This window comes from Triturus cristatus, chromosome 6 (genome assembly GCF_964204655.1).
Source record: "Triturus cristatus chromosome 6, aTriCri1.1, whole genome shotgun sequence".
In the NCBI taxonomy this organism is placed as follows: Eukaryota; Metazoa; Chordata; class Amphibia; order Caudata; family Salamandridae; genus Triturus; species Triturus cristatus.
Window position 1 is genome coordinate 761,192,522 of NC_140589.1, and position 17,752 is coordinate 761,210,273.

Below are 17,752 nucleotides of genomic sequence, written 5' to 3' on the forward strand. Positions count from 1 at the left end.
CTCTTCACTTTATGCCACTCCATGCAACTCTACGCTATTCCATCTATACCACTCTCCGCACCTCTAATTATGCCACTCCAATCTATTCCCCTCTATGCCGCTCCCCTCTCCGCCACTCGACTCTGCCACTGCCCTTTATGCCACGGCTCTCAAATATGCCTCTCTATGCTACTCCACTCTATGCTACTCCACTCTATGCTACTCCACTCTATGCTACTCCACTCTATGCTACTCCACTCTATGCTACTCCACTCTATGCTACTCCACTCTATGCTACTCCACTCTATGCTACTCCACTCTATGCTACTCCACTCTATGCTACTCCACTCTATGCTACTCCACTCTATGCTACTCCACTCCATGCCATGCCACTCCATGCCATGCCACTCCATGCCATGCCACTCCATGCCATGCCACTCCATGCCATGCCACTCCATGCCATGCCACTCAGTGCCATTCCACTGTACTTTACACCAGTCCACTTCACTCTTTCCCACTCCACTCTTCACCATACTGATCCATACGTCACTCTATGCCATGTAACTTCACTCTTCTCCACTAAATGTTAGCCGTGCTGAACATGAGCTATGCTTTTGTACAACATGGCCAAAGGACATTTGCAAAGCCAATAACTCTAGCAATGGCAAGAGCTATTGGCTTTACCAATGCGGGTCTATCTCTGGCATGTGATCTCTGCACCTACATTTGCTCATTAGCTTCTTGTGTTTGTGATTCTTCACAGTGAGGGAATATTTGCTAGAGTGTAGCTTCTGTGATTAGTTTGCTGCATTTAATTTTGTTGTGTTTTTATTTTATTTATAAATCAACAACAAAAGAGTGTGTCCATCAGATGTGAGCAGGTGCAGGGAAAATTAGAAAAGTGAATCACTATGTTTTTAAAAGAACCCTCACTCACCAACCTAGTTGGTGACATGCTTCATCATTGGGTTCCCACCGGAGAGACCGAATGTCTCCCCGGTGTGCTACGACGCCTGAATTACAGCGGAGCAGGTTTTTTGTGTGTAGGTGCAGTGCAAAGGGTGATAGTGTAAAGTTTAAAATATGTCACAGTTTCAACCAATAATGAATTTAATAGTGGTAAACCGGACACAGTTAAAATGGTGTGGCGGACGATAGGAACTGGTGATAATTAGACCAGCTACCCAATGATGAAGCATGTCACCAACTAGGTTGGTGAGTGAGGGTTCTTTTAAAACATAGTGATTCACTTTTCTAATTTTCCCTGCACCTGCTCACATCTGATGGACCCACTCTTTTATTGTTGATTTATACTAGCCCCGGGGGATTAAGAGTGGCTCCAGAAACTCCCTCCCTCTCCTGTTGTTAATTTTTATTTTTATTTTATTTCACAGGTGCGTTCCGCTTATTTTTTGTGGTTTCAACTTTCATTATAAAATTCGTTGTTCCGTTTTCGAGGGTTGGTGGTACTTTGTTGTAGAAGCCTTTCTATTTGCTTTTCTCTGTTAGGCAGAATTTCCAGCCCGTTTTTATATATCTAGCAGGAGTAGGTGAAATGCAGAGCTTAATTTGATAAAAAGAAAGTGAAAAGACTCTAAGTTTTTCTGTGGCGCCTGCTGCAAATAGAATTGTCAAGGAGTACCAAGGCTGCCTAGCCTCGAATCCACCTCATTACTCCACCACTCTATGCTTTTGTCTCTTTGTCTCACTCTTGCAGGTTCCGTTTCATCCCTATTTCACCCTTTGTCACTGTTTTCCTTCCTTTCTTTCCTCCTCCTCCTGTCTCCCTTTTTGGCTGGTGCCCATTACGTTCAGATACCTGCACAAATCAAGCACCCGTTGTGTTTTAGTCTGCTTAGCACACATTGTGTTGACATCATTTATGTGCACCTTTAGTACTTCTTTGGCTAGGTAGGTGTGTGTGTGTTTTCTGCTTGGCTATGTCCCCACATGCAGTACTTTTAGGCGTCTCTGATGACCCAGGCTTTAAAGCCTTATGAAAGTATTGGTTTGACAATGCAATCAAATAGTTCTGTCCAGAGCATCACCGGGGTTTACACCTTGGACCATGTCAATCACAACAGAAAACACATGTATGCCCTACTCCTGGAGGCATTTCATGGCATGGCATAGTTGACAGATGAGCTGTGTGTTATTCCTATGCAATTGTATTTCATTGTGTGCTCCGTAGTATCCCCATTTATCTTACACTGGTTTTGGCTTGGTCTTACTTTGGATTTGTTATGGAGGATAATCATTTTTGGTTTGCCTTTTGTTTATTTTAAGACGACGGAAGTTTTGCATTATGTTGAGGCTGTGCTGTAGGTGTGTTGGGTAGTCCACTTCTAGTACATCAGTGGAGATGGAAGAGACCATTTGTAGGCCCATGGAGATGCAACAAGTGAGGTTTTCCTTAGTATGAAACACAGCCGGCATTTCTGTTTAAACAAATTAAGGATTCGAGCTCCACAGACGCTCAATCCTTGCTGCTATCTTCGACTTAAGTGAGTTTTTCAAAAACAACAGGCAAAGGCAGGTCCTACTTCTAAGGATTTGAAATAAGTAAAGAATAATGTCAAGGTTTGTAGTTGCCTTTTGTTTTGTCATTCAATTTAACCGAAGTATTGGTTTCTTAAACCGATTTTTATTGATTTAAGGCACTAGAGAAGTTATTTAACAAAAAATGTGACGTTGGTTGAATAGTATTTGTAGAGCGCACCGATAGCCCAAGAGGTGTCTTTGAATTAAGATTTCGTGGAAGAACTAGAAGATAGTTTAATTGCAGGGAGATTGAAAAAGCAAGGTTTTGAGATGCTTTCTAATATGCTGACTGCAAAGGCAGAGTGGAAGAGAGTTTCGGTGTTTTGCTGCAAGGAAGAAGAAACATTGGTCACCTTTGCTCACATCCCAAGTCTTTTTGACGCTGGCCAACTAGGCGGTAGAGGATCTTCTCTTTCTGCATGGAAATTAGATATGAAATATCTGTGGAAGAAATAATAATTGTACACAATCGAAAGCTCTCTTGCAAATGCAGATCGCTTTGAGAGTGCTTTCTTGGCTACGGGGGATCCAGTGAAGGAGATCAATCTGGCTTGATTTGAGCGCATGGGCTAGAAGATCTGTGAGGAGCCTTGCGACTGAGTTTTGAATGAGGTGAAGCTGGTTAGGATGACCAAGTTAAAGAGAGTTATGGTAATCAACTTTGTGGTGGATGACAGCCTGGATTATAATTTTCAGAAAATCCATTGGAATTAAGGGCAAAATGATATTGAGGGGTCTGAGATACTGCCAAAAACAAGTTATTGATCTGTTGTTTGAAAGTTGTTATTGATAGGGTGGTATCGATGAGAATGCCAAGATTTTTGGTCCAAGTCACAGGAGAGGGTGTTTTGCCCAAATATGGGAGCCACCACTGGGGAGAGCAGATGGTTGGAAGTCCAGCCCAAAACGACAACCTCCATTTTAGCTCCATTTAGCTTTAGGTGGTTATCCTGCATCCAAGTGGCAATGGCCAATTAGTAGGCATAAAAGTTAATCTTAAGAGTGTCTAAATCATCCATGAAAAATACAATTATTTGCCTATCATCAGTGCAAGACATTAGCCAAACTGTTGAAGAAGGGATGCTAGTTGGGAGTCATTTAGATTGAACAGTGATGGGCTAATAGAATTCCCTTGTGGCACTCCACAGGTGATTGATTTAGGAGAGAAGTAAAAAGTGGCTTGTGTTGTCTCATTGAGAAATGACATGATCCCTCTCCCTTCTTGTTAGGCAATCACTGCCCTCCCATTTCCCCTTCCCCTGAAACCACATTGCTCTCCGGGTTTGAGCTCCCTCCTCCCTTCCCTCTTCTTTGTCTTCCTCTCTGCTTGAGTGCTTCGTCCTACTCTCTTCCCTGTCACTTACCTCTCTATAGCCTCTTTTTTTCATTGCCCTACTCTCCCTTATTATTAACCTGTCCTCCCTTGTCATTTTTTTTCGCACTTTTTCTCTGTCTCTTCTTCCTGACACATTTGTCATACCTTTCACTTCCTTTTCCTCGTCTTTCAGTTCCTTGTCCCACCTCACTCCCCTTTTGGGGTGGTGCTCTTTCTTTCCTCTAAGTTGCTATCCCTTATTTCTGACGCATTGCCCTTTCTTGTTGCCGGACTTCTTATCTGCCCCCTCTCCCATCATTCTGTCCAGCTGCCCCCTCTGGCCAACTCTCCCTTCACTATGTCAGCTCTCCTCGTGCCCGACACACTCATCCCTACCCAGTTCTCTCTTCCTCTTTGACAAATACAACTGTAAGCATGGCCAGGCAGCAATTGTCAAAGTAAATGCACGGAGTGCCTGACCAAGGTAACAGATTAGAGTTGTGGTTATTGCAATTTCCTGGCAGTGTGTCGTGTGTGGTATATCTGGTTCCATCTCTCTTGTTACTGGCACGACCTTTCCACTCTTAATATTAGTCTTTTTGCCCGTGTTTTTTGTGTGTTCCACCTCATATTTACCTACCCCAGTTACTCGACTTTTCGTGTTACCGTTATTCACAGTCTTTCTTCATTTTCTAGCTTATCACTCAGTTAAATGCTGCTGTGATCCATGTTGCTGTGGCTTGGTGAGTCACGTGGCAATGTCGGCGGGAACGCTTTAAACCAATTTAACTCGGCCACTTCCTGTCGAGTGCCAGGTGTCTTGTTCCCTGCACTGAATGACGTGTGAGGCGCACGTGGCTTGTATGTGGTTCATGTCGACATTGCAGAGTTTGTCTGGCTCTCCGCCTCAGAAACTGGCACGCTTTTGCATGCTCCTCGCTCATTGCGATCGTTCCTTCTGGGTTCGGTGTGATGTGTTTAGTCATCTTAAGAGATTTACCTTGGTATAACTGCCTGAGACATATGCACCTGTCAGGGATTTGAATGCACGCTGTCACAATATCAACAAAAAAAGCTTAACTTAAATCGGCTTTGTTTGCTAAGCCTACAGAGCTTGTAAGAAAAGGATGCCTGGCTAGGCAGGCAGCAAACCCTTGTCAAATAAAGAGGTGAACCAAGGCATTCAAGAGCCATGTTTCCTTCCTACCATACTTCTTTCACACCATCCTTGGTGTCCAAAGAGTAGCCTGCTAAAGAGGGCGTATCTCCTTTTTGCTCCCCGATACGACTTATGCACTGTTACGCAGGCTTAGTTATGTGTTGTAAGAGGTTAAGTTCGCCAGTGTGCAAAAGGCACTTGTACTAATGTTGTTCCCAGTCTGCCTTGTTGACCTCTTTTTATGTTCATCTCTTTACTGCCGACATGCCGTCCAGCACCTCCAGTCCTCCGTTCCAGTCAGTCATTGCTTGAGACGTCCTCTGCAGCCAAGGAGTCGTAAAGTGCTGGTGTGTGCCCTCGTGCGGCAGACCTGCCAACTTAAACGGTACCGTTGGGTGACACATATTGGCTTCCTTGTCAAGGTCAACTGGTGAGGCTCCGATATTACATGGTGCGAGGGAAACCAAGCTGGAAACCACTGCAAACACTGGATTTCCAGCTCGTCTTTGATATCCGATGTCCATTAAGGGGTGTGAACACCACCAGTCTCCGCAACCTTTTTTGTAGGAGGGCTGGTGTAGGGAGGAAGTGGGCAAAGGCGCAACTGAGGTACTTTTCGGTACTATATCCTGCCCCCTCTGAGGCCATCCCCCCCTGTTCACACTGTGAACAATTCTTTTTAGTTGGCAGGTCTGTAAGGAGCTTGAGACCTCTCCTCGAGGCACGTTGTGAGGCGGATGATTGAACCACTTTACCTGTTCGGGCTCATGATGGATGAGCATCTTCAAATTCATGGAGTATGGACGCTTGTTTTCATGGCAAAATAAATGTAAGAGATTTTGAATCAGTAGCACTTTGCACATTTTCAACTAATAGCTTATTTGGTCTGAGTTCAAGCCTGTTAATTAGATATTTATACTATGACAAAGATTGATCTAGTTTAAGCTACTTTTGTGATTAATTTTAAATGATACTGCTAGGTTAATGCCAAGGAACTTTTTTTGGAAGGGGGGGGTGGCCTTCAGACAGTTATTTAATTGTGCAGCTTGAGTCCTACGGCACCAGGAACTATAGGATTCCTTTGCTGAGGTGCAGCTTTTGCCCCCCCAGTGGCACAGCGGGCCAGAAAATAATGAAACAGTGCAACCTAAAGGAATTACGAGTAACTAAAATTAATTAAAGCTTCTCCATCCATTACTTTTTCATTTGTTAAATCTGCTTTCCTAAGTGAGCGGGATTTTCCAAATGTGGGTCCCCATCTCGTTGCTTCATAGGGATTCAAGTTGCTGCTAATCAGTGAAGTCCAACTTTGTTTCTTGTGGTCCAGACCTGCTTGCTTTCCCAAATGTGGTTCTGTAATTCTGACTGCACTTCCTCCTTGAAGGGTGGGACTAGGGCCGATTGGTTTAAAGTCGCTCGCCTTCTGTAATGGCGCAGCTGGGTGGAGTGCTATCCAGAGAAACATTTGCGTGCTCATACTGTTACCTGTCCAAGTAGAACAACATTATACCACGTGATGTTACACAACTGAGGCATTTAATTTACATGTATTTTCATTCTAATGATATAACATTTTGTGATTTGAAAAGTAAATTGTAGCGGTGTGTAAATTCATGAAAATGAGAATACCAGCGTATTATTTTAGAGATTATTTTTCTTGTTTTCTCTTTCTGTGTATAATGTGGACTAGGAGGCAAGCAGGAATATTAATGCATAGGCCATAACAGTGTAGCTGTATTGCTGCTTGTAATGTGGTTGTTCTTGTCACCATATCCCAGCTGAGTCAATATACACAGAAAGATCTTTGTTAAAAAGTAACCCAGAATCTATGAAAAGGTCAGGCTGTATGTGTACATCCACTGATAGTCGCAGAATTACCAATCGCCGGCAAAGATGCACCCTGCCCTCATTACATAGACTTTGAGAACAAGCGACACACACAATTGTACTCAGAATAAAATAGAAGCTCTTGTATTAATCCTGCTGCCTCATGTAGGAAAGATATCTAAAAAGGGAAGTGTAACGCAGCTTGTCGCCTAGCTTACCTGCTCTATGACCACCATGTGTATTTTATAGCCTCCGCCATCTCTTCTGGGATAGGTTTTAGATCTCCGCATGAAGTGTTGGCAGATACATTGCTGGGTCAGTACTGTGGTTAGAAGTGCTTTGCATGATGAGCAGGATTTTAGTAGGGAATAAATAGGGATGAGCGAAGTTGTTGGAACATATCGCCTACACTATCCAAATATGTCTATTAGAACATGTTCAAAACCACACAGTAAAAATATTATTTACATCACAAAACTTTTTTTTAAATTCAAAATGTTACTTTACTTCTTAATTTAAACAGTGTTTGGATTACTTCCTAGTATAGTCAAACAAGATTTTTAAAACAACAAAATGTTCTTGCATATAACAAACTTTGGGTCAACTCTTTGCTATGTTAGAAAACCTTAGGAAATCACTTTAAGAAGCAAAGGTCACAGGGACGTTATAGTTAGGAAATATCATTTTTTTTTTAAACTTAGAATTTCACTGAAAAAACAAAGGTTACAGGGACGTTCTAGTTAGGCACAGGTCTCACTCGTACAAAACCAGTGAAATTCAGCAGTTCTAGTTAGCTGACCTAACTATAACTCACGCCCCTCAATGCACTGCTTATGACCTCTCATATTAAATCACTTATGACATGGTCAGTGACATCTCAAATGACATCACTGATGACATCATCCACAGAATCACTGACACACCCACTCACACCCCATAAAAGCTTTCATGCATCCACTCTCACTCAATCATTCACAAACCCATTCAAAGATCCCTACCAGTACTTATACACCCACTCACTGATTCATAGATCTACACACAGCCACTCACTCCCCCATACAGCCACTCACTCCCCCATACAGCCACTCACTCCCCCATACAGCCACTCGTACACCCACTCACTCTCTAATACAGCCACTTGCATATCCACTCATACACCCATACAGCCACTCACACACTGAATCAGTCACCCACAGAGCTACACACACTCACTCACCCACCCATGCAGTCAATTACACAGCCACTTACACATCCATACAGATACACATACACCCACTCACTTACTCATACAGATACTAACACATACTTACTCGCCTATACAGTCACTGATACAAGCATACACTCACCCATACAGCCACTCTCACATTCACTTACCCATAGTCACTCATATACCCCATCACTCACCTATACTGCCTGTCACATAACCAATTACTCACCCAGATACTACTGACACATCCACTCACTCACCCACACAGCCATAGACAAACTCACTCACCCATATGACCCCTCACACATGCATTCACTAACCCATACAGACACTGACTCTCCTACTCCCTCATCCACACAGGCAGTTACCCACCCCCCACCCACCCAGACAGCCACTAATGTACCCACTCATACAGCCACTTAGACACCACCTGACTGACTGATACAGACAGTCATATAACCAGCCACTCACCAATGCAGTCACAAAGACACCTAATCACTCACTTATACAGTCAGTCACACACCCAGTGAATCATCCATACAGGCACTCCTAGACTCACTGATTCACCAGAACACCTTGCTATATATATATTTAACACTCATAAACTTTTTTAAAACCCTCCCAATCACTGGATGAGTTAATCAGTGATGTCATTTGAGATTCATCAGTGATGTCACTGGCCATGTCATGAGTGATATAATATATGAGATCATAAGCAGTGCATAGTGGGGGTGCGAGTTATAGTTAGGTCAGCTAACTATAACTGATGAATTTCACTGGTTTTGTATGAGTGAAACCTGCGCCTAACTATAACGTCCCTGTAACCTTTGGTTTTTCAGTGAATTTTTAAGGTTTTTTAAATTCTATTTCTTAACCATAATGTTCCTGTAACCTTAGGTTTTTTCAGTGTATGTGTGTGTGTGTGTGTATGTGTGTATATGTATATATATATATATATATATATATATATATATTCACTGAAAAAAACATAGGTTTCACACACGTTATAGTTACGAATTAGCATTTAAAAAACCTTGCAAATTCACTTAAAAAGCCATAGGTTTCACACATGTTATAGTTAGCTGGACATTTCACTCGTAAAAAACCAATGAAATTCCCCCGTTATAGTTAGTGCAGGCAACTATAACTCACGCGACCGCAATCCTCTGCTGATGACGTCAGATATTACATCACTGTATTTAGACACTTACTTACCCATGTCTTCTTCCATTAATCTTTAGCTATACATATATTACAAATATTTATTTTTCAGAAAGACACATATGTCATCAGTGATGTAATATCTGACGTCATCAGCAGAGGATTGCGGTCGCGTGAGTTATAGTTGCCTGCACTAACTAGAACGGGGCAATTTCATTGTTTTTTTACGAGTGAAATGTCCAGCTAACTATAACGAGTGAAACCTATGGTTTTTTAAGTGAATTTGTACGGTTTTTTAAATGCTAAGTGCCGTGCATGCAAGGTGCGCACACCTCGCGATTAAAAAACAAAAAAAAAAGTTTTTTTCTCTATTGGGGTCCTTCTGTGACCCCCTGACCAAGGCTAGGGGGTCAGGAACTGTCCACTCTGCCCCCTTTTCACGTTCTCCACCTTTGTTTTTCACCCCCTCAGACTGCGAGAGACAAAATGGCGGCCGACACTTCCTGGTTTCGACCGATTCGAATGTTTACCGACATCTAACAACCAATCAGAATTGCGCTCGCGCACGGCAGGGTGCGCGCACAGTGCGCGCACGGTGCGCGCGTATCGATATTGATATGCTTTTAAATGCTATTTTCTCAGGAAATACTGAACAGATTTACACCAGACCTGCAAAAGGCACTTCCTTGACCTTATGGCTACCTCTCTGCCAAATTTCACGTAATTCTGTTCAGCCGTTCGGGCTGTAGCTGCGACTAAAGGTCCTATGGAAAAATGCATGGGGAAAACGCGTTTTGGGACCCCCCCTTTTTCTTGGCCCCCGCTTGACGAATCACCCCGAGACTTTCAGGGTAGGAGCTGAACGGAGCGCCCCATTTGTTTTGAAAATTTCGCGAGGATTCGTCAACCGGCGCCAAAGTTATTCAAAATAGAATTTTGAGATTTCCCATGGAAACTAGGTTGTAACTATAACTATCTACTGGCGACCGCCAGTAGATAATATATATGTAAAATTGAAAAAAAGCTGGGATCCCCAGTCCTCCGATTGATTTGTGGGAGCAGTACATGTCTCTCAAACAAAATTGAGGACAATTGGAGCCCTCAATTGAATTTATAAAAAACCCAACCGTCCCACTAAAATATTACATTTATATATTTTTTTATATTTGTTTGGAAATTAAATAAAATATTTCAGCTTTTGTGTATTTGATAAATTCTTGTTTGTGTATTGTTTTGCGGTTAAAACCATCAAAATTGCTTAGGCTTTGGTCCTTGGCTTCCAGTAATGACTCAAAGTGGGTCTCTGGATTCCAATAATGATTTAGTGGGAGTCCCCAGATTCCAGTAATGATTAAGTGGGGGCTCACAGAAGTCAAAAGATAGAAAACCACTGCCATAGAGAACATAGCCAATCTTAAAAGCATGGTATAGTGTAGTGCTTCCCTGAATCTCTTAGTGTTACCAGCGTTGGTGGATAGCGTAAAGGTCTAAGTACCCCTTTCCTCATGTGTACAATGACCTAGTCATGCTCACAGGATAAATTATCTCAGCAAAATGGTCTTAGATTTGTTATCACTCTTCTGCAGTCTTGTCTTGCCACTAACATACACGCATGTCACTTACAGGCTATTAAGACATGCTTGCCAGTTCAGTTGTGCCATGGAAACCTGCTCTATAGCTGTATGCAATACTGAGCTTACAATTTCAAGACTGTTTAGTGGCACAGGTGAAAAACATTGTATTATTTGGTAGGAACTAGGACTCCGTTTAATGAATATGAATGAGAATGTCCCAAAAACATGTAGATGCACTTAAGTTTGATCACATGGAGTTTCCTTTACGGTAGTTAGGGGTATAAGATTTGTTGGAGTGTCACAAAAACAGTTTTGCATTCAGAATCCCATTAGAATTTTCGCTCAAACGACAAATACTGCATGAATTTGTACCAAACTTGGAAGAGACAGTGGTACTTGGCTTAGTATTCTAGAACTGCCTTGATTTTGAGTAAACCCATCCCGCAGTTTATGCAACGTTAACAAAATATTAATTTATTTTAGAATATTGGGTTTGTGAAGGGTTTCCCAAACATAAGTTGAATCTAAATTGGAGTCTGATTGGTTGAGACATTTTTACATTGTCCGCTACTGCTGCATCCGTGAACCTTTTCTACGGTTGCATGAGCCTTAGAATGAAAAAGAAATTTCTTGGACCATGTGGAGGCAAAGTGAACACACCCCAACCACACTGGAAACCAGGGCACATCCTAGTGGGCTATAAAACATGCCCCCTTAATTGCAGAATGTCAGATATTATCTTAGAAAGGGGTTTGTGAATTAGTCCCTGAACCAATGCGCAAATGTAAAATAGCATTTTATACTTGGGATGCAAAAACACTTGTTGCAGTCTTGGAGAAGGGAAATCGAGAACATTTGGGCTACTAGGGGCATTAGATGCAGCTAACTATAACTAGGGCATTTCAATGTATGTTTTCGGTGTTGGAGCATAATATCTCTTCAACTGATGTTTACTAAGGGAATGTTAATGTGATTGGCTAATACCACCAAACGGAAATTTGTATGAAAATGTGGACTGGCAAATATACAGCAGATTGACAAACGTATTGGCAGAGATGGAAGTTATTGTTTCATGTTTCAAAAGGTCCCCTTCTCCCCCACCCAAAAATAAAAATAGTCTCAAAACGACAGGTTACTTGTTTATTGTTACTCAAATGCTATCTGTAATTCATAGTTTACCAAATCATGACGTTTTATGCTTTATTTCAGACAATAAATGTCGTCATGCTCGATTTATAGTGCAAATATAAACAAGCTGTTAGTCGTTAACATTTTCAAAATTAACACTGTTGCGAAAAATATATATTAAAAAAAGACTTAGTAAGAATGTGTGTTGAGGGCTCCCAACTGAAATCCCTTTTATTTTCCATGCTTCCATGGCTAATATATTAATCATTTAAGACTAAATAACAGACTGTGAAGAAGGAGAATGCCTCGCCTTTCTGTTGTGCCCCTTTCCTTTCTGAACTCTGATGAAGGACTGACTCATTTTGAATAGAAGTGAGTTTTAGAAGGAAGGTCCATTTGAAAGAAGTCATTTTGAAGCTCTAAAGTAAGTTTTAAGCACAGATCCATTTGAGGCAAGTAACTTTCAAGTGTTGCCACCTCACCCTAGCCTAGATGCTAAAAACTGGCAACTCAATAGAAGAACTTGGCATTTATTTAAATTTCCTAAGTTAGAAGTTACAAATATATCTGTATTTTCTATTCATCTTTGTTCCGCAAAACATTAAGTGAGTCAAGACATTAATTGCCCTCTAGGATAATAGTCTCAAAACGTGGTTTCCTCGGGCATACTTATTTTTAAGTTTCTTAAGTTTTACCTATTTTTAAGTTTCTCAAGTTGCACTTATTATGTTTCTTAAGCGGCACTTTGCTTTAGACTTGGGTTGTTGTGGTCCAAGTGCCAGCATGTACTGAGCCTCTGCATAGTGAGGGTTACGTTGTGAGGTGTATGCAAGGAGCCGTATTCTGCATACTGTGTTTGGCTTCCACAATTTTTATGTGTGATTGACTGCAGATGGAGTGTCTCTGAAGTGTAAAATGTATGCATATTACACACACTCGACCCCACATACACCCACCACCCATTCCCCTTGCTTGGAAGGGTGTGTGTATGGAACTGTATATTTATTCGAAACTCCTATCTGATCAGGAGAGGTAGCAGGTGATTTCTGATGCTTTTTGTATGCTGGTGGCCATGTGTTCACCACCAGACCTAGAAGGCGAAGGGAAATATGCTGTCATCCACAGAGATCTAAAGCGGCCACGTTTCGGTGTTGCTTCACTCCTTCCTGATGTTTCCTATGCATTCTGGTTCTTCTTTCCCCGTTAGAAGTGCAGGACTACAAACATCATAATGGGTAGTGATTATGGAGGCCTGGCCTTGTAACTGTCACTTAATGTGGAACTACTTGAGAGCTCAGATTTCATGCAGACCGCATCACAGCTACCTCCTCTCTTACATTTCATGGTTCAATTACAATTATTGTGCAAAAAGAGGGAATTTGGTGCTGCAAGTAATGCCTCGCTTAGATGAAAGGAAGACTGGAAATTGTTTGTTCCCATTACAGGCCTGCGTCTTACACTAGACACCTAAATGGTGATTGGAACCATTCTGCGTAACTTCTTAGACTGGGCTTTTTTACTTGGTGACTTGATTTTGAAAGCAGTCGTCTGTAAAATTGTACTACTTTCTTCACAGATGTGGCCTATAATTCATTTGATCCATAATTGTATTGGATAACTGCTTGTTTTTCCCCTCGGTGGTCCTCTCATTAAATGGGTAGAAGCAGTATATTGTAATATTTATGGGATTTGCACAGTTTAATGGTAGTATAGTGCTTTGAGCCCTGATGGTGACTGAACGGTCTTTTTGTTTTTTGCAGACCCAGATTTTCATTCGGCGGTATGGCTGCCTGGCGCTGACCCGCTGTGGAACGCGACAACACTCCCATCGAGAAGTCGAAGGAACCATATCCGACGTCACAGTGTCAACTCGGATAGCGGGGATACCGGCATAGGGACTTCTTGCTCTGACAGCCTGGAAGGTAAGCTGTGTTTGCATCCTGGGCTGGGTGTATGAGGTTGATATTTGAGTATTGCCTGCTGATCTCATGAGTAATCTTGATGTGAAATGCCTTTACTCCTCTGCCCCAAATCACTCCCCTATGAGGAAGCACTGACCCTTGTTGGCTGTTCATGAAGAATGCAGCATGACCTAAAACTTCCTCCAGACTTCATAGAGTAGAGGGTATTTGTTTACCTAAAAAACCCAATAGACCCGTACACCGCAAAAACAAGCGTCGACAAAGCCAATAGTTCTGGTTTACTATGATTCTTCTCGAGTGTCACACTCTAATTTGCTAACACAGCATGTGGGTTAGCATATTAGAGCAAGGCACTCTAGAGGGAGCCAGCAGACTTGGACAGGGAGTGCTATAGATGTAAAGTGTTCCCTCATTTAGTTCATTGCAAGCGCTGAAGCAGAGGCGGAAGGCCACAGCCAATAGGATTAGGTGAAAGATAAATAATACTCCAGTGTCCTGAGCCAAGACGTGATTGACAGAGTCTCCTGCCAATGACTGAAAGAGGCTGATTGAGAAAAGGCAATGGTTGAAAGGAGATGCCAAAGGCCCACGCTATCTGTAATGTTAGCAAAAGGTGTGATTGACAACTGTGCTGTGAAAACCCAGACCTAATGACACCTGAAGACAAGGTTTACTGTAGTGCCAGCTAGTATGATGGCTACCTCGTCTCTGCGGTTACAGATGAACAATAATTTAACATTTGAAAAGTTCTCACATTGTTGGGAGAGCTTCCTTACTGTTCACTACTCTAGCTTTCACCTGCTTGTCCCTCATTTGTATTCGGCCCCTTTGCTTGAATACTCCATATATACCATGTACAGAAGCAGATTTGGGGAGCAGCTGCAGTTTTCAGCCGGGCCTGCACTGCTTGCCCCTTGGCACTGCTCTACATCAATAGGCATTACCTGAGTTGCTTGAGTGGTACTTGCTTGAGTGATTTGTCGTGGTGTAAATGTTTGCAAATGGGGGGTCCAATCCAGAGCCTTGCACCCGTTTTGGCAGCTGCTGCACATTTCACAGGTAGATGAGGCGTCTACTAAAAGCAAGAACTTACTGTGGTAGTGAATTAAGTGTGATAAACACATACTATGCTATAAAAAACTTCTTATATGCAACCTGTTTCCTTCTAACATAATATATTTTCTTCTAAAATATATTGTTCTACGTTTCTATGTTTAGATCTTTTATGTAATTGTATCCTTATTGCAATCTTCTTAATACATTTCTTTTAAACTTAAAAAAGTGTGGCGCAAACATATATTCATTGTACACCATAACATACGTTTTCATGGACCTAAAGCACATCTAGCCCGCCCGTTTTACTTAATAATAATAATAATAATAATAATATGAAATTTGTAATGCGCTCAGCTTACCCGGGGGCATCCCGGCGCAAAAGATCAGAAGGAAAGACACAGCTAATCACTGCTAAGGAAACAAATGAGTCTTAAGAAGTTTCCTAAAAGATAGGATCTTAGGCTCTGAGCGAATCTTGAGGGGGAGAGAGAGTTCCAGAGGGAGGCCACTTGCACAGAGAAGCGCCTGCCCCCAGAACGAGCTCTTCTTACTCTCGCTGACTGCAAAAGGTGTTTTTGGTCCGAGCGTAGCAGACGTGGGGGTTTGTAAGGACGGGCCATATTAGCAAGGATGGGGGGGGCCTCTGCCATGTAGAATTTTGTGGGCTGTACATAGCGCTTTAAATCTCACCCGCTCTTTCACGGGGAGCCAGTGAAGCGCTTTGAGGGCCGGGGCAGCAGACTGCCTCCTGGAAACATCCATAAGGACTCTCGCAGCTGCGTTTTGCACCTGTTGGAGAATTTTGAAGGTCGCTTCAGGAGCACCGAGAAACAACGCATTCCCATAATCGAGCCTCGATAGAATCAGGCCACGTATCAGTAGCTTCCTTGCTGAATCAGGAAGCAGAGGTAGCACCTTTCGGGCTGATCTCAGTAAGCCAAAGCAAACCCCTGCAGTCTTCCTGGCATGAGTCCTGAAGGACAGGTCTTCTTCCAACCATACTCCCAAGGACTTGATCTCCTTCTTGGGGGATGGTGGGTCGCCAAGAGACCGGGGCCAGCAGCTAGCAATAATGGAGGGGCTGGAGTTGCCCAGGGGCATCAGCTCGGTTTTACCTCCATTAAGCTTGAGAGCGGAGATAGACATCCAACGAAGAACATTGGCAAGGCAGTCGTGTAACACCTCAGGATGTTCCGCCAGCTGAGTGAGGCCCACCACCAGCTGAGTATCATCAGCATAGCTGATGATCTTCACCCCCGAGGGGGCGACCACTCTTTCAAGTGGAGTCATATATATATTAAATAAGGTAGGGCTCAGTGATGAGCCCTGCGGGACTCCACATTGAAGAGGGATTAGGGCAGATTGCTCTGACCCTTCCCAGACTTGGTAGAAACGGTCAGAAAGAAAAGATTCCAACCATTTCAGGGCCGTCCCTGAGACACCTACCTCTGACAGACGTTGGAGGAGCACCTGATGACTCGCGGTGTCAAAGGCAGCACTCAAGGACTTGATTCTCGAACCGTGATAGACTGTACTTGGCGTCGATCTCTGTCTTCGCTTTTAACTGTTGTCAAACAACTTTGTCTGTCTTCTGCTTTTTGAATTCTGATTACATTAGTGTTCCTACTGTTTTGTGAGAAGCAGAAGAACTTGCAGCCTGGTCCCGAGACACTTAAGGTGCCAAATACCGCAGCCCAGGAGAGACCCCGATGTAAAACAGTAACGTAGTTTTGGCAGGATATAAAAAAAAAATCTAAAGTTATTCTTGCCTTTAAAAGAGAAGTTTACATGGCTTAGTTAGGGATTGTAACATTGTGGAGAAAAATGTGTTGGGAATGTTTTATTACTTACAGTAAAGTGGGGAAGTCAAACTCAAAGTGAGGAATAAATGGAGTACCTTTTGAACTTGAGGTGTCCTCATGCTAGCAGCTATCAGAGGTGTCTGGGGACATGTGTATGGTGGCCACTTCTCTTTAACACTTCTTTCCATGGCTCTCAAATTCTATTCAACTGTCCACTGCCTTACTTTGTTTCAGTCTATCCTGAAGTCTGTACTAAAGTATTGGCTGGTTTTGAATGATTATTTTTGCAAGTGCTACATTGTTATAGTGATCCGAGTTCACTTCAAACTCCTATAAACACTGGACCTTATTTTTCGGTGTGGCATATAGACCGCTTTGGATGTTTCAGCAGTCTCATGTACTCAAAATAAATTAGAAATAAAATACATACATATATGCTTGCGTAGAGAGACTAGAGGGAGTTTGGGCCAGCCCTCTTTATTTGATAGTTTGTTCAGCTGCCATTCAAATTCTGCTCCCGCCCACCACAGCATGCTGTAGTGTGGGTCTGCCCACTTCAACATTGGCTGTCATGCACTGTGACTGATGGCATTTTGTTTCATCACTTGTGCACATCCATAAAAAAGTACATTTCAGTGCTAGGGCTGGTGGGACAAGAATTGACTTTACAACTGTTTGTTTTTCTAGGCTATGTCCTTTTTTGTCATGCTTGACTGTCTAAACTCTTTGTTCAATTTACAATAATTCCAAGCCATTATTACCTTTTCTTTGTGCCAAAAAGAATCATATTTTCCTGCAATGTGCTTGAAAACTAGAAAATGTTTCTATACCTGGCCTAAGTGCACCAGCCTACTAGGAAACACTCGTAGTAGTCTATTAAAATTATATGTGATGGGTATTTTTTATTTTATTTAACATTCATAGCCAGACACAAACAACTCAAAAGAGTTCTGTCCACCTTGCCTCTTTCGCACAACATCTTTCCAATTGTCTCGGCAGTGATTGTGGGCTTAGTCGGTCGCATAAGCATTTGTGACTGGTTACTGAGTGTGCAGACATACTCAACTGGAGATTATGCAAA

At 42.5% G+C, this 17,752-nt stretch overlaps 1 protein-coding gene across 1 annotated transcript in view; it reads left to right on the plus strand.

Annotated features, from left to right (window-relative positions):
• CEP85L (centrosomal protein 85L) overlaps nt 1-17,752 on the plus strand; it is a 464,377-nt gene that overhangs the window by 69,947 nt on the left and 376,678 nt on the right. Inside the window, exon 2 of the mRNA XM_085611285.1 lies at nt 13,652-13,813. Coding sequence (XP_085467411.1) covers nt 13,652-13,813 — 162 coding nt within the window. The remainder of the gene's footprint in view (nt 1-13,651; nt 13,814-17,752) is intronic.